Source organism: Parasteatoda tepidariorum, chromosome 12 (genome assembly GCF_982258835.1).
Source record: "Parasteatoda tepidariorum strain Cologne lab strain chromosome 12, Ptep-v5.0, whole genome shotgun sequence".
Lineage (NCBI taxonomy): Eukaryota > Metazoa > Arthropoda > Arachnida > Araneae > Theridiidae > Parasteatoda > Parasteatoda tepidariorum.
The window spans coordinates 65,734,529-65,760,894 of NC_141766.1; the positions used below are offsets into that span (position 1 = coordinate 65,734,529).

The 26,366-nt window shown below is 31.2% G+C and overlaps 1 protein-coding gene across 1 annotated transcript in view; it reads left to right on the plus strand.

Annotated features, from left to right (window-relative positions):
* The window catches only part of LOC107455522 (uncharacterized), a 66,096-nt gene that overhangs the window by 34,358 nt on the left and 5,372 nt on the right, over window positions 1-26,366 (plus strand). The window contains exons 8-18 of the mRNA XM_087156164.1: window positions 1,497-1,609; window positions 3,174-3,447; window positions 6,740-6,852; window positions 8,407-8,680; window positions 11,953-12,065; window positions 15,189-15,352; window positions 16,353-16,461; window positions 18,265-18,411; window positions 20,396-20,524; window positions 21,757-21,885; window positions 25,039-25,140. Coding sequence (XP_087012290.1) covers window positions 1,497-1,609; window positions 3,174-3,447; window positions 6,740-6,852; window positions 8,407-8,680; window positions 11,953-12,065; window positions 15,189-15,352; window positions 16,353-16,461; window positions 18,265-18,411; window positions 20,396-20,524; window positions 21,757-21,885; window positions 25,039-25,140 — 1,667 coding nt within the window. The remainder of the gene's footprint in view (window positions 1-1,496; window positions 1,610-3,173; window positions 3,448-6,739; window positions 6,853-8,406; window positions 8,681-11,952; window positions 12,066-15,188; window positions 15,353-16,352; window positions 16,462-18,264; window positions 18,412-20,395; window positions 20,525-21,756; window positions 21,886-25,038; window positions 25,141-26,366) is intronic.

A 26,366-nucleotide genomic window follows, 5' to 3' on the forward strand; every position in this document is an offset into this window, starting at 1 on the left:
CACCGTTTTAAGTTTAAAATAAGCAAAATTTTCTGTAAGGATCGTTCCTAAAATACCATTTGAAAATTCTCGCTAAAACTTAAGAGCTTACACTTTGGGGGACCACAGATGAATATTTGTGAGAGAGGGAAAAAATAAAGAATTCTCTCAAAATCTCATAAATCACAACTGAGCAAGATGGAAGTTTATATAATCAAATTCTGTTTAATTGCCAATCGAAGCTTCAATGTGTTTGTAATAACCATTTTTCATTTCCTCCGACAATTAAACAGGTTTCTATGCTTTGTACGCTCATCTTTCTCGATAGTGATTTCGATGGTTAGTACTGGTCAATCTGAGTACTTTTTTTTCATCAGTTTTGACAAAGATTCTGAGAATATCCAAAAAATACGTCCGTTATAGAACAAACTTCTCGTATAAATTTTGTTTTAAATTATTTCTTAAAAACTTTAATTTGTGAAATCGTAAATCGAACACAAATTTATTTTGTGATGCAGTGCCAGCACTAAAAGTACTCTTGCATGCCAGCACTAAAAGTACTGTTGCAGTTGCATTGAACTTCTCCAGTGTTTTTCTTTTTTATGTTAGTATTGCAGATAAAACTAAATCTAAATTTTTTGTAAAATTTACAAATAACTGACTCAATATTGATAATGAGGTAAAATATCGAAATTATTTCACACATAAAATTTGAAATTTTTTTGACATAATTAGAGTTTTCTGTCTGAAAGGATTTTAAGAAAAATGTACTCTTAAAACCGCTTAACAGTCTTGTTAAAGTAAAATTGAATCCTGTTGAAAGCATGACGGCTAACGCGTACCTGCAAATTATCTTCCATAAATATTAACTACACTTAAATTAAATAAATTATTATGATCTTAAATTGAATTGAGGAGGATAGAATTATTTGAATTGAATATGAATGAAATACTAAAAGTTTTAACAGTCAAATTAAGGGCCATGGGCAATATAATGAGTCGCATTTTCAAATAATTCAAGAAAGTGTTTTGAGGTAAGAAAAAAATAGCATAATTTATATTGTATACAATAAGAAGCTCTTTTGTATTCTGTTGTTCCATATAATTGCAAATTACCTACATGAGAACAATACTAAGGAACAGTTTGATGTAAAAATGTCACCTTTTGACAAATTGTTTTTTACTATATTTTTATAAATTGTGACTTATTATTTTGGCTTTAAAAATGTGGTTATTCTAAGCTTTTGAAATATTTTTGAACTAAGTAAAAATTTCAAGTTTAGTAAAGTTTTTGTGACTTACAAGCTTGTCGTAACATTTAGAAAAAGGCATAAACAGTATCCCAACTCACTATTTTATTAATTCGATCTAAAGAACGTTGCCATTGAAAGAGAGTTTATTAGATTTTTTTTCTTCATTTTTTAATTACACTTTCACTTATTTAATTTGCTAAAATAAAGCATAATTTCAACAAGTAGTGTTATTTTACTTATATTTTGAAAATAATTCTTTTTTAGTTGTGACCAAATATGTTCACCAGGGACGTATGGCGAAATGTGTTCTAGGCAGTGTTTGTGTCAAAACAATGGAGATTGCTTACATACTAATGGAATGTGCATTTGCGTATCAGGTAACCTTTATGTAACCTGATAAACAATATCTATATTTTTTCTGTTTCTATCGATACATTTCACTGGTAAATCATAAGATTTATATTTAAGTTTCAAAACTTAGTGAAAATCCATATTAAGAGACAATTTGAAATGATATCGTAATAATGTACAGCGAGCAAAATAGAAAACCACCCTAAATAACTTTTGATCACGTTCTATGTTAATCCCAACCGCTTCCCTGATCATCCCGAGTTAACTCGGGTATGTATATATTTCAAATATTTTTTATCCCGAGTAAACTCGGACTTAGCAGAATTCGTCAATACATTTTGTTTTATCGCGTTTTTATTTGGCCGAAGGCAAAACAGAAAATAATAATAATCTGCTGTGATTGGAAGTTGGCTAATTTTTGTTTGGGAGTTTTGATATTTGTGGGACTGCAAATGTGTTTCGTACAATTGAATATACGATGGTTGATGAATTTACATAGAAAAAAAAAGTAAAAAATGGCATTCGTAGATGATTTTTTAGATTATGTAGATGATTTTCAGATTATGTAGATGATTTTTAGTTTATGTAGATGATTTTTTAGATTATGAAGATATGAACATATGCAAAGACTAATATTTAACTTTTTTCATTTGCCCAACATAATTTGGGATAGTAAACTGATGGTAAATTGAGTATTTTTTATATATACAAAAATTAAAATTTCAACTTAGAACTTGTATGTTATGTTTTGTTTTAGTTCCTTGTATTTTTCAATGAAATAAAAAAATAATTCAAAATTTTTTCGACAATTATCAAAAAAAATAGTAAAAAAAAGATAACACTTACTAAAAGTTATTTTTTGCATGGAATTATCTTTAGATAAACAAATTTTATAATTGAGTGAAAAATGATTTGATTCGCTGATAAACTTCCCAAGATATGGTGAAATAAGTAAACAATTAAATTAACATTAAATGGACCAAACATTCGACTACTCTCCTCCTAATTTATTGGGGCTATATTTTCCAGATTAGGTTTACGACTACTAATGTTCCACTCTATAGCCTTGTAATTTTGAACCCAATCCTGAAGACAAGGGAACTCCTGAATCAAGTATTGGGAGAAATTTGCCTTCGTAGAGGACTTTTTGATGGAACTAACCCGCATTTGCGTTACATGGAGAGGAAGACCACGAGAATCTCCCATGGTTAGCCTGATGGTAGGAGACTCTAACCCATGATCCGTCTACCACTGATAATATGTCGCGTCAGCCCTGTGGTCGCTGCAAGCCGGATGCGGAATTTGTATCGACCAGCCATCGCTGGGATTCGAACCCGGTTCACCTCATTGGAAGGCGAGCGTTCTATTCCCTGAGTCATCGCTGCTCAAAAAGTATATTTGAGGTGATTACGATTAAATTCTAGTACGAGAAAATCCAATCATTAGATCAAAAGTTATTCAAGGTGTTCAAATTTTTATTTTGCGCACTGTATTTATTTAACAAAACTAAATGACTTGCAAGTAAAAGAATTTTTGAATCTTAGATCTGTCGCCAACCAATTATTATTTTTGATTATTTGACTTTTATAGGATATCATGGGAAATACTGTGAAAAAATATGCCCATCAGGTACATATGGTTACAATTGTTCAAGTAAATGTATATGTGAACAAGCAACTAAGTGCAATCCAATAACAGGAGAATGTGAATGTTTTCCTGGATTCACAGGATCGGCATGTGATGAAGAATGTCCAATTTTTACATTCGGTTTAAATTGCAAACATAAGTGTGAATGCATGAATGCAACACATTGTGACAATATAAATGGTACTTGTGTCTGTGAAGTCGGCTATTATGGAGATAAGTAAGTCCATTTTTCCTTCTTAAATCGGCATCGTATTGTATCCATAAGTGCTTACGGTCTCTAATGCGTAAGAATTCTAAAAATACCTAAAAAAATTTTTTTTGTTTAAATAAGGAAGAATTAAATTACACAAACAAATTAAATTGCCTGAAACTTATTTTAAGCAACTTTTGTCATTTTTTCAAAGACAGAACATGCCAAATTGCTTCAAACGAGTGGTTCGAATCCCACCGCTATCCTAGCTGCATATTTTTGCTGTTTTCTTCTAAATTGTGCTATCTGTTGATAAGAGTTCATAGGTCGTTTTTTCTACTAAGCATACCAGATCGCATAGGCATGTGAATAGCAGTGATACTTTATTTAGAACGCTCTAAAGCTGCACAACGGGCTATTGGCGACATTCTGGAAAAAATCCCTGAATAAGATTGATGCAAAGACATGCCATCACAATTTTGATCCTCTGCAGAGGGGATGGCTTTGCAGTCTGACGACCTGCAAGTGAAGTTGACTCTTTATGGGAAACAGTTCAACGAGGATCTATACCACATACCCTCGGTCTCCTCGCAGACTGGCCAAAGTGGTAACCCACCCGCACTCTGACAGCAACCAGTGATGCCCGTCTACGCTGATGTACTGGGAACCACATCCAACAGGATACATAGGTATGTGAATAAATAAATCAATACACTTTTGTCCCGCAGTTGACTAATCGTTAAGACACGGTTCCCAGCAGATCACCGAAATTAAGCATCACTGGTTGCTGTCAGTGTGCGGGTAGGAGACCAGTTGGATTAGTCTGTGTAGGGATCGAGGGTGGGCGGTATTGGTCCTCGTTAAACTGTTCCACCGTAAAGTGTCCTACTTCGCGTGCAGGTCGTCGGGCTACCAAAGCGGGGGTGCCATCCCCTCTGCAGAGGATCAAAATTGTGATGGCATGTCTTCAGATCATCCTCAATGATGTTTCCCAGACCGTCGCCAATAGCCCATTGTGCAGCTCTAGTGTGACGTAAATGAACTACAACAATATGATCTGAAAGTCAGAGATAATCTCAAATAATTATATTTCCCTGAATGGATACTAATAGATACATTTTATACTTTTACGAAATCTAGTTATACAGCTTTTTAGATGTTTGGCATTTATCTGATCTAATAAATATCCGAGCTTGGGCTCAAAAAACTCAATCAGATCTCCATTGAGTTGGCTCGGATCTCCATAAGAGATTCATTCATCTCCAATAAGTATTTGTGTGATTTTTAATAAATAGTAGCGCAATAGTTTCATTTTTATGATTATTTTCTAATTAAGTTCTATATTAATTCTTGAGCTTAAAAAGCTACTATCGATCCCGTACTGAGGTGGACTTAGATTAAAAGTCTTCTTGTTTGAGTGGGTTGGGACCACCAAAAATAAGACAATTTGAGCAATTCAAATACCACTCTGGTTACATACTCTCTTTATGAGGATTCGCAAGCTCGAAACCTTTATACATTATCGCACGTTCTACGGCTGACTTATCGTAAGACACAGTTTCCAGTAGATGACCGAAATCAACTATCAGTGACAAATTCAGATAATCATCAGAGATGTTTTCCAGACTGTCGCCAATAGCTCGCTGTGCAGTTTAAGTGCAACGTAAATAAAGTAGTACTACGACTGTTATCGGTCGGCCAAGATAGCCTGTTTGGTAGGGCGTTGGGCCGATGTCCGATGGGTCGTGAGTTCGATCCCCACCAGTCGAGGACTCTCCGTTTTCAAAATGGGGACTGATTTCTCGCTAAATCTGTCTGGGTCACAAAGTCCTCCACTTTCCCATAACAAAGCAATATTTTGGGGGTACTGGATCGGAGACTGATCGTGCTCTGGTTCTGGTCAAAATTACGATCTGCGGATGTTTGACGTGTGAATGTGTCCTCCCTGTAAAACGGGATATGACGTATGTATGTTATCTCCGGATCATCCTCAGGGATGTTTCCCAGATCGTCCCCATAGCCCATTGTATAGCTCAAGTTCGACGTAAATGAAAGTACAAGTACTACTATCGGACGTATAGCCCGTCCCGCAGTGAACTGATCGTTAAGACACGGTTCCCAGCAGATCACCGAAGTCAAACATCACTGGCTGCGGTCAGTGTGCGGGTGGGTGACCACTTGGATTAGTCTGCGTAGGGACCGAGGGTGTGCGGTATTGGTCCTCGTTGAACTGTTCTACCGTAAAGTGCTCAACTTCGCGTGCAGGTCGTCGGGCTACCGAAGCGGGGGTGCCATCCCCTCTGCAGAGGATCAAAATTGTGATGGCATGTCTTCGAATCATCCTCAGGGATGTTTCCCAGACCGTCGCCAATAGCCCATTGTGCAGCTCTAGTGCGACGTAAATTAACAACAACAACAACAACAACGGACGTATGGCCCTCTGATTTTTGTTCTCTTCGAATCCAAAAGATAACTCAACTCGTGAAACTAACTACGTAATCATGAAAACTCTTGGCCCGGTTTTTGAAATCCTTTGTAAGCGTAGCTTGCAGTTTCACTTTGCTTTGTTTAAATCCTAATGTTTCGCTTTTTTAATCTCATATAGTCTTTTATGTTAGAAAAAGTAAAACAGCAGCTAATTATTGACCAAAGAGGTTAAAAAGATTTAAGCTCTACAATATCGTGATCAACGGCAGCAATGTTGTCCTGTATTGGCTATCTTTACTTCGCTTGCAAGCTGGTATACATCAATCTGAAACAGGGTAGGCTTTAAACTTGTACCTGAAACCCTTCTTTGACTCAATGAAAACTCTTTAAAGGATTTTAATTCCGTCTGATGCAATTTTACCCTAATCCAGATTGGACAACTTTTATATTCCATATAAATTAATAATTTGAGCCCTGCAAATTTATTCATAAATATAAAAATGTAGAATGAGAGCATTCTTTTAAAATCCAATATAGTTTTAGATATTTAATATTGTGTGACAAAAACTACTTCAAACTAAAAAAAAAAACTTTTCTACTTCTTCAAAAAATAACAAGATTTTATTCAATTTAGAAATTTTTACTTATTTCAGGACATTTATCAATATTTGTTTACAATATATTATAAATTGGAACTTTGGTATTTAAGCAATATTTAAATATCTAATAAAGCAAGCTTCATCCTTAAATATAATGTACTAAAAACTGCCTACTTTGCATTAAAAAGATTTTCAAATGCTAAGTGCTGATTATTTATTATTTAAAGTGTTAAATACAATGTGTTACAATGTGTTTAGTGTATTTAATAAAATTACAATGTGTTACATTTCAGGTGCGAAAAGGAATGTCCTCAAGGGTTTTATGGACGGAGTTGTAATAATAAATGTGATTGTCTCAATGGTGCTACATGCTTGCATACCATAGGCAGTTGTAAATGCCCAGAAGGTAAAGATTTTGTTATACAAATGGATAGGGTATCATCTTTGTTATAGCGGGTGTTCTGTTATCACCTTCCTTAGTATGTATTTTTATGATTTCTTCAATGAAATCACTCGAGCAAAAACATTAGTAAAAAAATAACGGTTATAAAATCTTAATTTTTTTCAAAGTTAATTATTTAAGAAGTACAATTAAAATAATCAGAATGATTATAGTTCAAATGAAACTTAAGTATCGATTGATTATATTATTGAATATAACAAATATTAAGAAGGGTGACAGCAATTATTTTTCTATTGAATCAAACAATTATTTTGTTTAATTAGTCAATATTTATTTCGTTATTTTAACATCATTATATAATCTCGTTATAAAACAATTATCTTAAATAATTTATGAATTATTGACTAATAATTTAAATTGCAAGCGAAGTTGTAATTTGCTTAAATCTAATATCAACTCAGAAATTTTTTCCCTTTTTTAAATCAAATTTTCATATTAAATATTCTGTTACTATAATACTGCCCCTTCTATAACGAATATTCGTAAAAAGCGCGTTTCGCACGGTTCTTAAAAAATTTCAAAAAGTTTTTACTCTTGTAACTACTTTTTAAAATTTCTAAGGACTGTTAGAAAATAAGTCTCATTTTGTATCCAACAAAGGGATTTTTTCTACACATTGTGACACTGGAGTTTCGAAATTTTAATTTTAAATTGAAAGCTAATAAAACGTTATCTAAAATATCAATACCATATTATGTAATTTTCTAAGGACTGTACAAACTCTGTAGTTGCCAAGTTTCACGCTTTTTACAGCTTTTTTTTCTTCAATTCTAAATAGTATCAAAAATATCGCTGCGTGATTATCAGATTTTTATATGTATATATAGGTGATAAAATAGTCAATTAGACATAATTGGTGATAGAACAGTAGTTAGAGGTATTTGGTGATAAAACAGCATATTAGTTACAAATACTACTCACGAAAAGTTTTCTTCTCTAGGATTGAAAACTACTCAATAGACCTTTAAAATAAATAGAAAATCAAAGCTTTGCTTTATAAGATTATGAAAAATAGCATTTGATAACTTCTAAAAAGTCTAAAAACTTAATAATATAATTATGCAGTTAGTGCTTCCGAATAGGTTATTTAATACAATACATTTGTCAGATTTTAGTTTTTTTTAAAATTTACTTTTATTGTTTAAACTGATGAAAAACTGATTTCAATGATGCTGAAAAATTCTCGTAAAGTAAATTACACAAATACAAATATATTTATCAAAAGTCTAAAAATTACAAAAACATTTATCTGAAATCTAAAAATTTGCAAAGATAAAATATTAAGCTTTCTCTCAAATAATACTGATAACAGAACTGTATTGTTAATTTTTGTAATGTTGGTCTTAAAATTCTAAAATAACGCCAGCTATTTTTCCCCGTTCTATGGCCTTCTAGGTATTTTAATGAAACCATATTTGTTTCGACAAATATCAAAAATAGAGAATTTCTTTTAAATTTCCACACAGAATATACTATATAATTTTTTTAATATTTCAGGTTATACTGGAGAAAAGTGTGAGTCGACTTGCCCAAACGGATACTTTGGACAAAATTGTTCTAAAGTTTGTGATTGTAGAAACTTCGCCAAATGCAACCAAATCAATGGAAACTGTGAGTGTTTACCTGGATATATTGGCAAGCAATGTGATCGCCGTTGTCCTAATTTAACCTATGGGTTGAATTGTGCTCACTCCTGCAATTGCAGCAATGGTGCAACCTGTGACCCCGTCAATGGAACATGTATTTGCAATCCCGGCTATATTGGAGAACAGTACGTTGAATTATTCTAGTTTTTTTTTTTTTTTTTTTTTTTGTATTTGATGCAAGGTACTATAGAATTTGAATTGAATCATTGAACCCGTCAATGGAACATGTATTTGCAATCCCGGCTATATTGGAGAACAGTACGTTGAATTATTCTAGGTTTTTTTTTTTTTTTTATTGTATTTGATGCAAGGTACTACAGAATTTGAATTGAATTATTGAACCCGTCAATGGAACATGTATTTGCACTCCCGGCTATATTAGAGAACAGTACGTTGAATTATTCTAGTTTTTTTAAAATTGTATTTGATGCAAGGTACTATAGAATTTGAATTGAATCATTGAACCCGTCAATGGAACATGCATTTGCAATCCCGGCTATATTGGAGAACAGTACGTTGAATTATTCTAGTTTTTTTTTCATTTTATTTATTTATTTATTTATTTATTTTTTTTTTTCGTATTTGATGCAAGGTACTATAGAATTTGAATTGAATCATTGAACCCGTCAATGGAACATGCATTAGCAATCCCGGCTATATTGGAGAACAGTACGTTGAATTATTCTAGTTTTTTTTTTCATTTAATTTTTTTAATTTTTTTTATTGTATTTGATGCAAGGTACTATAGAATTTGAATTGAATCATTGAACCCGTTAATGGAACATGTATTTGCAATCCCGGCTATATCGGAGAACATTTCGTTGAATTATTCTAGGTTTTTTTTTTTTTATTATTGTATTTGATGCAAGGTACTACAGAATTTGAATTGAATTATTGAACCCGTCAATGGAACATGTATTTGCACTCCCGGCTATATTAGAGAACAGTACGTTGAATTATTCTAGTTTTTTTAAAATTGTATTTGATGCAAGGTACTATAGAATTTGAATTGAATCATTGAACCCGTCAATGGAACATGCATTTGCAATCCCGGCTATATTGGAGAACAGTACGTTGAATTATTCTAGTTTTTTTTTCATTTTATTTATTTATTTATTTATTTATTTTTTTTTTCGTATTTGATGCAAGGTACTATAGAATTTGAATTGAATCATTGAACCCGTCAATGGAACATGCATTAGCAATCCCGGCTATATTGGAGAACAGTACGTTGAATTATTCTAGTTTTTTTTTTCATTTAATTTTTTTAATTTTTTTTATTGTATTTGATGCAAGGTACTATAGAATTTGAATTGAATCATTGAACCCGTTAATGGAACATGTATTTGCAATCCCGGCTATATCGGAGAACATTTCGTTGAATTATTCGACTTTTTATTTTCCTTAATCTTATTTGATACAAGGTGCTATAAAATTTGACAAAAGTAACATATGAAGGTTTCTTTGCATTCAAATTCACATGCAAAATTCATTTTAATACAAGGTTGAGGTAGGATAAAATAAAAAAATAGATTTTTTTCTAAGCATTTTTTTCCAGGAATAAGGTAAACCTGAGGTTTTATATTCAGTTAACCTGGATTACTATGGAGAAAATAAAAATAGTTCTTTCTACTCTTTTTTAATGCAAGTGACGTAATAAACGAGGATAACACCAACCCATGGAGCAAAATCATAACGAATACTGTCATAAATAGGGCTACTTTGGACACTTTTGAATTTCTAGTAAAACCTTCATGCTTAACTCTAAGAGAGAAAATAATTTTTAGATCTATGGGCTTAAAGAATTGATGTATTGTGCATAAACATAACTTCGATACATTATCTTTCACTGAAAAGTCATAAACATGATAGCCAAACTTATACAAGCCAGCAGGGTTACTTTAACTATTTTATTTACAAACGGCGTAGAAGAGACGACTCAATTCTGGATTTCCGACTTTCCACGTTGAATTCCGTAGCTTTATAATTTTGAACCTAGCGCAGCAGACAAGGGAACTCCAGAATCAATCATTGGGAAAATCTGTCAGTCGGGAAAATTTTTTGATGGAACTAAAGCACATTTGCGTTACACAGAGAGGAAAAGAACGAAAACCTCCCATCTTTATCCTGACAACATCGAGATTCTTAACAATGATCGTAAACCATTAAGGATATTTTGAGTCAGCACTGTGGTCGGTGTGAGCAGGGAGCAGAATTCGTATCAATGAACCACAGCTAGGATTTGAACCTGGGTCACCTCATAGGGAGGCAAACGATCTATTTCTTGCGCCACCACTAACAACTTTAACTAGTGAACTAGTTTTAAAATAATATGGAAATAACGTGTATGAATGTGAAAGTTAGACTAATTCAATTTTGTTAAAAAAAAAAAAAAAAAAAAAAAAAAACGAAAGGTGATTTAGGGGATAGACTGCTCGCTTAAACTTGCATCAAAAAGTCCTCCACAAAGACTAATTTCTCCCAACACTTGATTCAGCAGTTTCCTTGTCTTCTAGATTGGGTTCAAAAGTGCAAGTCTACGGAGTTGAACCTTTAACAGTCGTTAACTCAGAATAGATAGATAGATAGATAGATTTTTGTCGTATTTAATTTCGTTTTTGTACCTAATGCGTTCACTGCGCATTTAATAAGGAAGAGAATATGAATGTGTTTGTTCATTTTAATTAATACAACTTGTAAAACAATATTGTACAGTGCGTAAAAAATAAATACAGCGAAATTGAATTTTAAAGTCGTATATTGAAAATTCAATTTCTCAGGAACTATTCGACCGATTTTGCTCTAAAGTGATCCATAAAATTGTACACATTGCAATTCAAATTTTTTTATTACTATTATTAGACAAAATAATAAAAAATAATAAATATTTACTCTAAGTTATTTTCTGCATGGAATTATCTTTGGATAAATGAATTTTATAATTACGAGTAAAAAAAAATTTAATTTGTATAAAATATGCAAAAAGTTAAATTAGCATTAAAGAGTCTGAGTTTAGGCCTCTCTCCTGGCCAAACTATTAGGACTATCTTTCCCAGATTGCGGCTACCCCCTATATCTAGGGGGTCAGAAATACGAATCCATCGAAAAAAATTTATGTTTATTCACAAAAAGTACATATTTGGGACTGATTTTTAACTTACAATATCTTCTGCGCTCATTAATTTGCATATTTGAAGTCACCTTCTTGAACCAATAAGAGTGAGTTCAAGAACGTGAACATCCGATCATTAGATTAAAAGTTGTTTAGAGTTTTTATTTATTATTTTACTTTGAGCACTTTATATAACTTTAGGTTATCATTTTAATCATTGTGTGTTTCTTATTCTTTTCTAAATTAAGATTAAAGTAATTAAATTAATTTCATCTTAATAAATAGATGTGATATGATTTGTCCACCTGGATGGCATGGTCCGCAATGTAACAGAGGTTGCAGATGTGGAAATGGTGGTAGCTGTCTTCATACAACAGGAGATTGTCTGTGTCTTCCTGGTAATGGGCTTCTATTTCAATGGTTCTTAACAACTGTGTCTTTACATAAAATTCTTTAGCTGTAACGATATATTTACTTCTCATACAATAAAATATTAAAAATAGCGCATATCCCAAAAATGAGAAAACTTACATTTATTTTACTTCTCAGAATTTAAACTATCATTACCTAGAATCAGTCTGGATATCGTTTATCAAAGTACAGGATGTTCCTTAATCTCCAACTTAATACATATTGTTGAAGTTACATATACATATTATTGAAGAAATAAAATATTATGTAACTGTTAAGCATCGTTGTTAGGCAGTGTTTTCATCATAGAAAAAAAATGGGTGAGAATTTCTCACCCTTTCTCAGAAACAGAGTGAGATTTCAAAAAGTTAAGTGAGATTTCTAAAAATTAAAAACTCTTGAAAAAAAATCATTTCTTTAATTATAACACATTTTTAACGTCTTCTATTTTTTAAAGCATTGAATATTTTTGGTGCATCATCAGAAGATTTTGCCTTTACAAGGTATTTGTCCATTTTACATTAGTGCATTAAAAATTTGAACGTCTTACATGAAGAAACCTTACGGTAAACACGTGGTTGCAGAGAAATGTGTTCTGAAAGGGGTTGTGTTCTGTTTTTGGAAAAGGTTCTGAACAATACTGGTAAATAGGGAAGCTAGATAACGGGGCAGATGTTGAAAATAATGAAAGATCAAGGAAGAAAAGTGAAACAGATTTTATTCTAAATGGCGCAATTCGAAGCTTTTTCCAAAATGCGAGAAATTCGCGAATTTTGAAATTAATTTATAGAATGCGCGAATTTCTCGCGGTAATCATTTTTTAATGCGAGAAAAGAAAAAAATATGCGAGATTCTCGCTTTCTCGCGCTGTAGTGAAAACACTGTTAGGTAAGGTGAGATAAATAACATCAGAACATGTTTAATTGCCAGTTGAGAAAATTTAAGGTGCTTTTAATTCCACTGTACAACAGATTTTAATAACTTTTTCTGCCTTTTTAATGAAACTATATTTTTAAAAAAACAATAAAAAAATGCGTGATTCATAATTTAAAACCAAAATTGTCCATCAAATACCGTTTTTGTAAATAGTCACCAACCATTTAGTGAATTCTCGTATATTTCGTTTCCTATTGTATCCAGAGAGCGATAAAGTAGGTAGGAATTTTGACGCCAAAGTCGGTAAAATAGCCAAAATGGCTGCTAATTTGACTTCGGTCTCACTGTAAATAAGAGCTCTTTTCCTTTGCCTGTAAATAAATATAGGGGAGAGTCGAGTAGCTCCGCCCAGCGGGTACCCCCGCCCAACGTCAATTTCATATGTAAAGAATATTTTCTCATGTCAATGTGCCATCGGACATTAATTGTTATATTAAAAAGAGATTATTTTCAAAGTTTCAAGTATTTATGCAGCTGTTAACATGGTAAACAATAGTTTTGAAAATATGTTGTATTCGTGAAGTTAAGAAAAATTGGTTGAATGTTTCGTTTAAACTTCATTTTAATACTTATAAAATAATTTTTTCTATACATACAGCATTAAAGTATGTAGTCTTAGGTTTAATTTGCACGAAGAAAGAAGTTTATTTTTGAAAAATTGTTCGAGTAATTACAAATTTACAAAAAAATTGAATTTCGGGTAGCCCCGCTCTCATGAATGTCAGGTATCACCGCCCAATTTTATTTCGTTGATAAATGTACGGTTGCAAAGATTATTATTTTATTGCTTCAAATTTGAATGTTATATGCATTTTTAACAGCAAATATTGTTGTTATTAACTGATTGTTATTAAGTGATAGAATTCACTAAAAGTACATAAATATGTAATAAATAAAATAATTTTTTGATAAAAATGATAAATGAGGTTTATCTATTGTCAATACATTGGTCACTTTCATTTACTCCTGAAAAAACAGCCAAAAAACATAATTTTTGTAACTGGGCGGGGCTACCCGACGCATTTTGAAAAGAGCTGAAAAACATGTTTTTTTAAATTTCTATTTTTTTAAGTTAAACTATTCTTTTTTTGGTTTATTCTCCTTGCATTATTTAATTATATGGTCAAACAATAGAAACATACAAAAATATTGATTATTACTCAATATTATACAGAAATATAAGCAATACTCCTTAAGTGAGCGGGGCTACCCGACTCTCCCCTATATCTATATCGTCTCTTTGAAACTAAACCGTAGTAACTCAAAAAAAAAATCGAAAAATGAGATATTTGGGTCATTTGTAACTAAACTAAACCGTGATAACCCAAAAAAGCAAGTTTTTCAGGAGAGCGATTTTTTCCCTACACTGTTGTATGTCAAAATTTGAAATGAAATATGTAAAACTCGGGAGGATATTTTGAAGAACATCGTTGTATTTTGAAATAACTCTCCACTTTTAATAAAAGTTTTAGAGAAAAGTGTTGCAAATCAAAGTACTTTAACTTATTTCGAAATTACCACAAAATTAGAAATGCGACAAGAATCAGGACTGGTTCATTGAAAAATGTAAAGAAACAGGTTTTTTTTTTAATATAAACTGTTTTGCAATAGTCGCCATAGCTTCGAGTCAACCTGCGGTGGAAGTTCCTGAAAAGTTAGAAATCGCTTTCCTGAGAAACTTGCTTTTTTGAGTTACCACGGTTTAGTTTCAAAGCGACGATATACGTCCTTTGCATGAAAATATACGCGTTAAAACACATATAGTCGCCAAGCTAAACTGCGAAATTTTGAAAATGTAAAGAAAGAGAAAGTGAAAGTAATGCAAGTGATTTTTCAGATTATGAAAATGTATACAAAGACTAATATTTAACTTTTTTTCTTTGTCCGAGATAATTTGAGATACTAAACTGATGGTGAATTAAACATTTTTACGAATAAAAAAATTAAAATTTCAACTTAGAACTTGCGTATTATGTTTTGTTTTAGTTCCTTGTATTTATTAATGACATAAAAAAATGTTGATTTTTTGCATTTTTTTCTCTCCAAAAAATCGGTAGGGGAAGCGGTTAGGAACATTCTGTGTAAATGTTTTCTTAAGTAAAATATTTGTATTGCCACAGTGAGTTTTAAAAATGACCATATTAGGAGATAAAAATCATGTGTTACTTTTGAAGGTTACTTTGGAAAATATTGCGAACAGCTGTGTCCTCAAGGATATTTTGGTATGAATTGCTCATTAAAGTGTGAGTGTCTTCATGCAACTAGTTGCAATGTCTTTACAGGAGAATGTGAATGTCTTGCTGGATATGCTGGAAGACAATGCAAGGAAACATGCAAGGTAAATATGAAATATTTTCTTACCTCTTATTGCATTGAATAGATTCAGATTGGATTGAGTGGTTTATTCTTAGTTAAATGTTTGGGCTTGCAGAAGCAAGGTTAAACGGGGATTTATTTAGTCACATTGAATTTAGTAGCAACTGCGTAATATTAGATATTGCCATGATTTTATCGTAGAACTTTAAGGAATTTAAAATTTTCCCCAACTTTATCGATAACTTTCTTTATTATATTTCTGGAACAAAAGTACAATATAACTAATAAAATAAATACATAGTCAGCAAATCTTCACTACAGTTTTAAACTCTTGTGATTTCATACATCAAGTTTTAATAAGTGGAATAAAAGTAATGGAATCTTTTCTTCAAAGAAAGTTTTTATATTGTGCTTTTTATTTTGAACTTTGTGTATGAGCTATTTTTTTAAAAAAACTTCTCCAAGCAATTTCAAACAAATTCCGATCTGTTTCTTTCGCTATTTTAAATTCATACCTGCTGATTTTGTAATTCCATTGAATCACTTTGCATGTAGTAATTTTTTTTTTTTTAATGAAATAATGAGATTACCATTTCGAGATGTCCAGCGATTGTCTGTTCTTCAATCAGTATGCTTTATGGCCAGCTCATTATCATTTTAAAATTAACTTCTTCCGAATAATATATATATATATATATATATATATATATATATATATATATATATATATATATATATATATATATATATATATATATATATATATATATATATATATATATATATATATATATATATATATATATATATATATATATATATATTCATGTTTTTAGTTAGGCCTTTCCCCGACAGTGGTTCACCTGATTTTAATAACGTTTTAGGTTTTCCTTTTTTAAATATTTGAGACTCCTAATGTGCATATTTGCACCTTTTTTTATTTCATTTTTATATTTTGACCACGTCTGGCTTAAAGCACTTGTGTTATAGCTTCGCAAATAAATAATTTTATAAACTTTCAGGTAGGATACTTTGGTCATAATTGCAGTTACCTATGTAACTGTAATCAGCATACTTCGTCAGGATGCAATCCTTTAACTGGAGAATGTATTTGCATATCTGGTTGGCAAGGTAATTAGTAAACTTTTGATACATCTAAAATTATTTTGTTCATAAATTGTTAAAAAAAACTCAGTCACATATTTAATCTGAAACATTTTAGATATGATATTCTTATTTAGACATGATATTCTTCGAAATTAACAGTGGCTCTCAAAGCGGAAAATTTATTGCTAACCCGATTTGAAAAAAAATACTTTGATAAGTTCGCCATTTAATAAAAAGTTATATTTTTTCAGGCTGTTGAAAAAGAATTTATTTTTCATTCCACTTAAACGAATAAATTCGTACCGTTTGGGTTATTTTTTTTTACCCGTAAACAATGGTACTAGAGCGTAAATTAAGCAATCAAAATGTTTCTATATGGCATGGAAAAAACTATTTTTGCCGTAAAATTGAACGCTATAAATTTTCAGAATTACACTAACTATATCTATAAAACGCATTGCTTTTTTATTTTAATAAATAGTTACAATTTATTAATTATTATTAACCTTTTTAACCTTCAACGGGAAAATTATTTTTAAACTTTTTACTAACATGACAATACATAAATTTTTTTTAAATTCTCACCACGGTTACTAGTAGATCACAGTCAATCATCTCTGTCAGTGAAAACGTAGATGACCAGTATGATCCGACTATGAAGGGACCGAGGGCATGCGGTATCTACCTTCATTAAACTGTTCTACTGTAAAGAGCTAGCTCGCAGATCATTGGGCTACCAAAATAAGGGATCAAAATTGCGATGGTATGTCTTCATATCACTCTCAGGGATGTTTCCCAGACCGTCGTTAATAGCCCATTGTGCAAATCTAGTGTGACGTAAATAAAGTACTGCTAATACTAATTGTTTTTTTCGTAAATTATTTTCCAAAATGCTGTACTTTTCCTAAATGGGCATTTCGCAGCACTGGGATAATTGTAAAATATAATTTTATACGCCTGTTTTTTAAAGATACCAATGAAATCATTTTTATTTATTAACATTCGTTACTAGGATATTTTATTTTCTATTTTATAACCGTCGTTGAACAGCCGACCCAATTTTTGGGTTTAAGACTACTAATGTTCAACTCCGTAGCCTTGACATTTTGAACCCAATTCAGAAGACAAGGAAACTCCTGGATCAAGTATTGGGAGAAATTTGCCTTAGTGAAGGACTTTTTGATGGAACTAACCCCCATTTGCGTTACATGGAGAGGAAGACTACGAGAGCCTCCCACGGTTAGCCTGACCGCAAACGGACTCTAACCCATGATCCGTCTACCACTGAGGATAATTCATATCAGCACTGTGGTCAGTGTAAACCGGATTCGTTTCGACCAGCCATCGCTGGGGATTTGAACCCGGTTCACCTCATTGGAAGGCGAACGCCCTGAGGGCGTTCACCTTCCTCATATACTAGGATAATTCAGGAGCCTCATATACTAGAATAATTCAGGAGCCTCATATACTAGGATAATTTAGGAATCCAAGTGATTCACAAACAAAAAATCCGACAGATATATTAATTAATTTCACGTATCGCCAATCTGTTTTAGCGCAGATTGTAATCGAAACAAAATTCATAAATAGTATTTAGGACATCCTAACTAATAATGTTTATAAAGGAAAATTTTTCGTTCAACTTCCGCAGCAAAAAGAAAATTAAACAATAGGGATGAAATTGTCATTAATTTAATATAATTTACTATTTTGAAAATTTTGAAAAAATTTTGCGTCATTATTTATTTTAATAAAAATTATAGTTTTCTTAGCTCCATTTTCCATTATTATGAGTAGAATTCTAATGAATTCATCCAACTTTTTTAGGTACTCGATGTGATGAGCAATGTGGTCCCTTAAATTGGGGACCGAACTGTCAGACACCATGTTATTGTACTAATAACAGCACTTGTCATCATGTAACTGGAAAATGTTTGTGCTCAAGAGGTTGGACCGGGGCAGACTGTTCCCAAAGTAATTTTTATTTCAATTTTATATTCATCTAATTTCAGATAAAAGTATAAAATACTAGTTAAAAAGATAATGCTAATTTTGATGAAGGTTTTTTACACTAAACATACCATAGCCGGTCAAATGACCGTTTAAGAACTTTTGCATCGAAAATGCACTTATCATATTATCGTTTTTGTACATTTGACTTCATGACTTTTTCTAACAATTATCTACAGTTAACATTCTATTGTTGTTTTTTTGTACTTTGTTTGTTTCGAATAATAGTGGTCGTATACCTATTTCTGCCACAACCGTTCATTTGGCCGGTGACAATTTATTGCATTATAAGGTCATCGGATCAGAAATGACGATGTAATGCGTGTTCAACGTATTGCATTCGATTGGTTCCACATTTCTGCAAAGACTGTTGCGTAGTTTGTTCAATCAGAATAACAGTGAATTCAAATTTCAAGAAAGTGCCTAAAATTTTAGATTGGCATTTTTGTGTAAGAAAAAGTGACAAAAACTAAATGTTTTGGTAAGTAGCTTATATTTTATTTTGATAGCTTTACTTCATTTCTAACTAACTGTTAATTTTTATCCAGAAAAATGTCGAAACAATCAAGACAGCAAAAGTTCTTAGAAGAAATAATATTAATTATAAGAATAATTATAAGAATTTAATTCTTATATATTCTTAGAATTGTAAGAATAATTATAAGAATTAAATTCTTATAATTATTCTTATAATTATTCTTATAATTATTCTTATAATTAATATTATTCTTATAATTATAAGAATAATTATAAGAATTTAATTCTTATATATTCTTACAATTGTAAGAATAATTATAAGAATTTAATTCTTATATATTCTTACAATTGTAAGAATAATTATAAGAATTATAAAAATAATAATAATTATAAGAAATATATTTGCTGAAAATGTACAATGGAAACACCCTGTATATGTAAAAAATGCATTGAGCAATGAACTAAAAATTCTTATTCTTTGTGATTGTAATACATAAAAAATTGGCAATATACAATTTTGTTTAATTATAATAAAGTGTTTTTTAGTTTATTTCCTTCCTAACATCCATATTATACATTCAATCAAGAAAAATAAAGTCCGATCGTTTGACCGGCTATGGTAGAAATAGGTATACATTAAGTGTTGGTATGTTCAGTGTTAATTACTGCTAAAGAAATACAGATTTTTCGAATTTCATTCAATTCTTTAAAATACGAACAATTTTATGAAAGAAACAAATGAATTATTATGCTCTTCCGTAATAATAACTCCGTAATATTCTACGGAAAATTTGAATAATTAATTCCGTGTGCTGTAATACGTAGGAGAAACGTATTTTCTGCTCTGATGAATTATATGACTGTTTATCCAACTTTTTTTCTAAATAATTTCTCCAGTTTATTTCAATTTTATATTCATCCAGTTACAACTAAAAGTATAAAATACTAGTTAAAAATATAAAACTAATTTTGATCAATGTTTTTAATTGGTACTAAAAAAAATACAGGGTTTTAGAATTTCATTCAATTCTTTAAAACATTTACACTTTTCTGAAGAAAAAAAATTAATTATTGTGCTCATCCGTAATAAAAAATTTCGTTGAGTCCTAGAACGTGAAGACCCAATCATTTGATCAAAAGTTATTTAGGTTGGTCCGTTTATTTATTTATTATTTTTTGAATACTGTACAAATATTACACAAATTTTTATAGGTCTTATTCGAAATAATAAGACTCATTGGAAATTCCAATATACAATAAGTCTTGTGATATCAAGTTGTATTCCTCAAACCCTTATTTGACTGTACTATAAGGAAAATATGTGAATGCACGATTTTAAAGTGAAAACTGCTACAATACGTGATCAAATAGGCATCTTAATTTTCAAATAAAATATTAAAATAGCTAAAAATATTAACAATCTGGAAGTATTTATTAAAAATAAATATATGTATTTTTTCTTCTTTTGAAGGATGTCCAAAAGGCCGCTGGGGTTTAGACTGCAAAGGAAGATGTGTTTGTGAGCATGGTGCTGCATGTAATCAAACTGATGGTCATTGTCTCTGCTTACCAGGATGGACTGGAGATGACTGTTCTATTCGTAGGATATTTTTTATTACATCAAAAATTAATTTTTATTATCTTTTGCAAGTTCCTAAAAGGTCATATAATAAGGTGATTACAAAAGGTCAAATACGATCTGATAGAGGAAAGGTAGTGTTATACGGATTTGGTGACATTGCAGAAGAATATGATCAACAAATAATTGTTAAGAAGAGCTCTGAGCAACTAACTTAAATTAAATTTGAGATCAAAGTAAAACGTTGATTTCAAACATATGTTCAATGGTAAAGATATTTTCTTTCCCAAATAAGGACCAGCAGATAATTGTGCAGAAGTATTCTCAGCAACTAACTTAAACTAAATTTGAAATCAATGCAAAACACCCACATTTGTTTAACCGCTTCCCTGATTATCCCGAGTTAACTCGGGTATGTATTGTAAATATTTATTATCCCGAGTAAACTCGGGCATAGCAGAATTCGCCAATACGTTTTGTTTTATCACGTTTTTATTCGGCTGGAACTAAAAAAATAAAAAATAGTAGTGTGCTACGGTTGAAAGTTTACCAAGTTTTGTTTGGGAGTTTTGCTGTTGGATTGTGAGACTGGCACACGTGTTTTTTGCAATTGTATGTACGATGGTTGCTGAATTTACATGAAAAAAAAAAGAGTAAAAAAAATGGCGTATCACTTCCCTGGCGTTTGGAAAGTAACACTTTACGTTGTCCCTTGTTTTAAAAACTATCTTACAAAGGCTAATATTTCACTTTTTTCACTAACCCGAGATAACCAGGGAGAGTAAACCTGATGGTAAATTAAATGTTTTTTACTAACAAAAAAATTAAAATTTCAACTGAAAACTGGTGCATTATGTTTTGTTTTAGTTCCTTGTATTTATTAATAAAATAAGAAAATATGTTGATTTTTTGCATTTTTTTTCCAAAACAATTGATAAGGGAAGCTGTTAAGCAGAACCCAAAAAAGTTCACATTTCTATCTTATTCTGTTTATTATTATTTTTGATTTTTTAAATTATCGGTCATTTTTGGAACCTCGATTTATTTATTCTTATTTTAATTCAACAAAACTTTGATGAAAATGTTTAATAGATTTTTATATTAGATTTGCGGTAATTTTAACCTTAATTCCCGCCAATCACAAAAAAAGAGCTTTTTTTTACTTTACTTTTAAATAACTACTGCCGTCCGTTCCGTTAGAATATAGCAGCAATTAATATTCGATCTGATCTTGCTAATTTATTTTTCAATAGCTTGCATGAATGGAACCTATGGATTTTATTGTCGTGAAACGTGTAATTGCCACAATGGTGCTACTTGCCAACCAAATAATGGAATTTGTCGTTGTCAACCAGGATGGATGGGACCACGTTGTGCGGATGGTAAGAAGTTATAGTTTGATTATATTTAAATTTTATGAAATCTTTCCATTTTTGGTAAAATTAAATTTTGGTGATTTTTTTTCATTTTTATAACCTTTTTATTAACTTACGAAGTTGAGTTTTACCATATAATGTATTTCTTTTCATATAGATGTTCTAGTAAAATACCGAAATTAGTGAATGTCGAAGTCCTTCAGTGAATGTTATATTCATATAGTTACTTTAGAGAATGTAAAAAAATATTTATTAAATTTATTTATTTATTTATTTTTACAGCAATAAATACAGACATCTAGCAGGAATTGTTACTGGATGTTGAATAAAATATTTTTGTTTAATGTCATTATTTTTCACTAACAACAATGAATGTCGATTCTCAGCATGCACGATGAGAAAATCGTTAGAGAAAATTACGATTTTGATGAGTTTTGATTTGTAAATTAGTTTTTTTCTTAAAATTCAATCATTGACTGCTTCGAAATATATTAATAACTGAAATTTGAACCCTCACTTACGCAACTTAGGACCATAGAAGGTTACCATTCGGAATTTCATTGTAATTTAATAATATTTACATGATATTAAGGTACAGGTAAGGACTTGAGCAAAAGCATGATTTTGCGAAAATTTTCGAAATTGAGTTTATTAAAAATTTAGAATCCATGTACGCTTAGCTTTCTAAAAGTACTTTACTTTTGCTTGTGCTCTAAATATTTACAAAGTTATAGCAGTTTTAGTGCAAGTTGATGACAGTGGATAGACTAATGATTTTAAGCCTTTAAATGAGTTATCTCAAAATCAGATTTATTTTTTTTACAACTCTATATCTCATGTTTTTAAAATAATTGTCTACAATTTTTCAATATTGCTTATGATTATAGCACACAGATTTTGAACAACAGACTAAGAGAAAAAAACCTTTATTTTCTATGCATGTTTTTTCGCAAAAACAGAAGCGAAAATTTTTAAAAATTTGCCTTTTTTAGCTACATTGATCAATAACTCAGTAGCATATGCACTTACTTTTAAGGTAATAGTTCAAAACATAGTTGATAGCCTTCTAAATAAAATTCTAAAAGTATTTTTTATTTCAGATGATTGAAATTTTTTTTACAGAGTTCAGGGTATATGCAAAAAAAATGCCTTATTTTACCTAAAAATGGCCATTTAAAAAAGTTTTTAAACATAATAAAACAAATAATTACAACAAAACAAGTAGTTAATAAAAATGAAAACAAATTATGGGAAGGATAACTTAGGATTATACAATGTGAAAGTTCTCTTTCTATAATTTATACATTTTTTTTATTATTTATACTCTTACTTTTAAGCAATTACTTTATGGTTTTGAACATCTTATAAATAAAACTGCGACTCAACTTTATTTTCAAATGGGAGCGAAATTCTCTCTACCATAATTTCTTCATACTAAAACATTTGAGTCACAGAAGCTTGGGGGACAGAGCACGTGCCTCTCAATGAAGTAACCCAGATTCGAAACCCAGTGATGACTGATTGATACAACTTCGGCCGATTTAAAATATTCACATCTGGTGCGAGTACAGATTAATTTAGTAACTTTCACAGCGAAAACTTATTTTCCTATGAGAAAAGTCTTAAGTACGACAGGTTAAGACAACAAATTTATATTGATTGTAAAATCTTGTTTTGTTACGGTAAAAAACCAGTCTGATAACGGACGAATTTTCTTCGTAATTTTTACGGAAAAAAACTTGTTCTTGTACGGTAGACAAAAAAAAAAAAAAAAAAAAAAAAAAACATTGAGGCTACGAATTTTGCAACCAACACAGCTGCCGGTTTAAAATCGTGAATTTTATAGGATTTTTTTTACAGTGTATCTAATTTAATTTTTGTTTACTGCATTTTCCAGTTGTATGAAATCTCAACAGAAATAGCCCTACAACATAAATATTTTTAAAACAAGTGTTTTTAGTTAAAATCCTTTATTTAATTTTGTTCTAATCAAGTGATCAAATTTTTGAGCAAATATTTTTTAAGGGCGTATACCAATAATGTTAAAACTGTCCTATTTCGATGTACCTTTTCTTTGCATCTAAACAAGATATTGCTTCAGTTTCTTTTTCAACAGAGTATTTACATATACATGTTTACACTGTAATAACTGTTTGTTGATACATATCTTTGGCAGAAATTTTTTTAAGAAATTATCAACTAAGAACTTTTAATTTTTTTAAAAGTTTCATCATTTTTGAGCAAAAATCTTTCATGACACAAAAAGTATTCCTGTTAACGCCAAAACTCTATCACAGCATACAACTGATATAATCTCAAATATCCCGAAAAAATTTCAAAGCGATATCACAGTTTTTACAAACTGTATATCGAAAAAGATCAGTTTTAGCATTATTGATATATGCCCTGCCGCCGATCACTGCTCTAGTGATTATTATACTCGACTAGTGGTTGTGGTTTCGAATCCCATCGTAGGCATGGATGTAGCTTTCTCTCACTCTGTGTTCTTTTTATTTTATAACCGTCGTTGAACAGCCGACCCAATTTTATGGGTTTACGACTACTAATGTTCAACTCCGTAGCCTTGTCATTTTGAACCCAATTTAGAAGACAAGGAAACTCCCGGATCAAGTATTGGGATAAACTGGTCTTCGTGGAGGACTTTCTGATGGAACTAACTCGCATTTGCGTTACATGAAGAGGAAGACCACGAGAACCTCCCACGGTTAGGCTGACGGCAAGGGAACTCTAACCCATGATCCGTCTGACACTGAGGATATTTCACGTCAGCACTGTGGTTGGTGTAAGCCGGATGCGGAATTCGTATCGACCAGTCATTGCCGGGATCGAACCCGGTTTACCTCATTGGAAGGCGAAAGCTCTATCCCCTGAGCCATCGCTGCTTTCTCTGTGTTCTGTGTCATTTCTTCTGTGTGATTATGTGAATATAACCCCCCCCCCCCCTATAAACGGGTTTGTTGTTGTATGACGTGGGCGATGCTACGTCACCGCAGTTGCTTACAGGTGTTCACTGGGTAACGACAAGAGGCCAATGGGAAATAAACCCAAGTGCCCACCACCAAAAAAAATATAATAATAAATAAAAAATACCCCACTGACTCTCTTTAACTGGATAATAAATTATGTGATGTATTTTAGCTTGCCCAGAAGGTTTCTATGGAAATCACTGTATGAAAGTCTGCGATTGTTCTTATGGTTTCATCTGTGATCCTAAAGATGGATGCGTCATCGAAAAAATAAGTAAGTTATAGTAAATTGGAATTTAGCTTTAATACTACCGTCGAAGACGTAATAATAATTATTATAACCAAGAGGCTTCCTTAAATTATTTCTTATACCGAGAATTATAAAAATATTAAATGGCGTTCGAAGCCTCAAAACTCGGGAACTACTGTATAAAATAAGAGATACTATTTGGATGCCAAAGATTTGAGACCGCGAAGAAAATTGTGCAACAATGTTTTAGTAATCGTAAGAACTTTTGTAAAAATATGATTATTAGAAAAGAAATTATAACACCACTGTAGTTTTCGTTAAAGCAAAATAGAAGTCGTCCCATGATAATGATTTTAAATGTGTGCCCCCCCCCCCTCCCTGATGGTCAGACGAAATATCGTTCTGTGTTCTGTCCATTTTGCTGATTTTCTGACAATTCTATGTTCACCATGTCAAATGCAGTTTTCTGATTGTTAACTTGTCATCTATCATCTATGTTGTTGATTGTTATCTATCTGCGAAAAATTCATATCCTTGCTGACATTAGGGAGGAATTCAGCTAAATTTTCGCACTTACGATGGCTCAATTTAGCCAATCAGAAGCATGTATTTTTGGAAACATATCGCATTTTGTGATATGTAAAAATATGGGCTTTAAATTTGCCAAATTTGTCCACCGTAATTTAGCTGAATTCCACCCTAGATAGCCTTCGATTAACGAAATATAGATTGTGTTCATGCGATAGGTTAATGAAGAAGTTAACTATTGATTGAACTTAACTTAATCAGGTTCAGCCTGATTGGTAAAATTACACGGACATTGCCTTTCTGAAAAATGTATGGATGGAGGTGGGCCCGTCACTCGACCTTCAAGCTCTGCCTAGATAGATTCTTTTTTTATTTCGAAAACTTGAAAAAAATCGTTTACAAGTCGAATTAATAGAGAATGACGTTCGAATTACTTGGAAACTGAAATTAGTGAATTATCAGGAATCTTCCAATGATTCACTTCGTGGTCAATGTGATACATGTATTGCAATATTGATTGCTTATTTCAGCCTATTGGTAGCAAAGTTAAAATAGATTCTCTATCCTTTATTGTGTAAGGTATAGTAACATATATATACGGTATGGTATTATAAAATAAGTTATAAAATAAATATATCTCCTTAATTTTTTAGAAAGACTCTACAAATATAGATTAAAAACTGGTCAATTTAAAACACTTTGGTAATATATTTTTGTTTTAT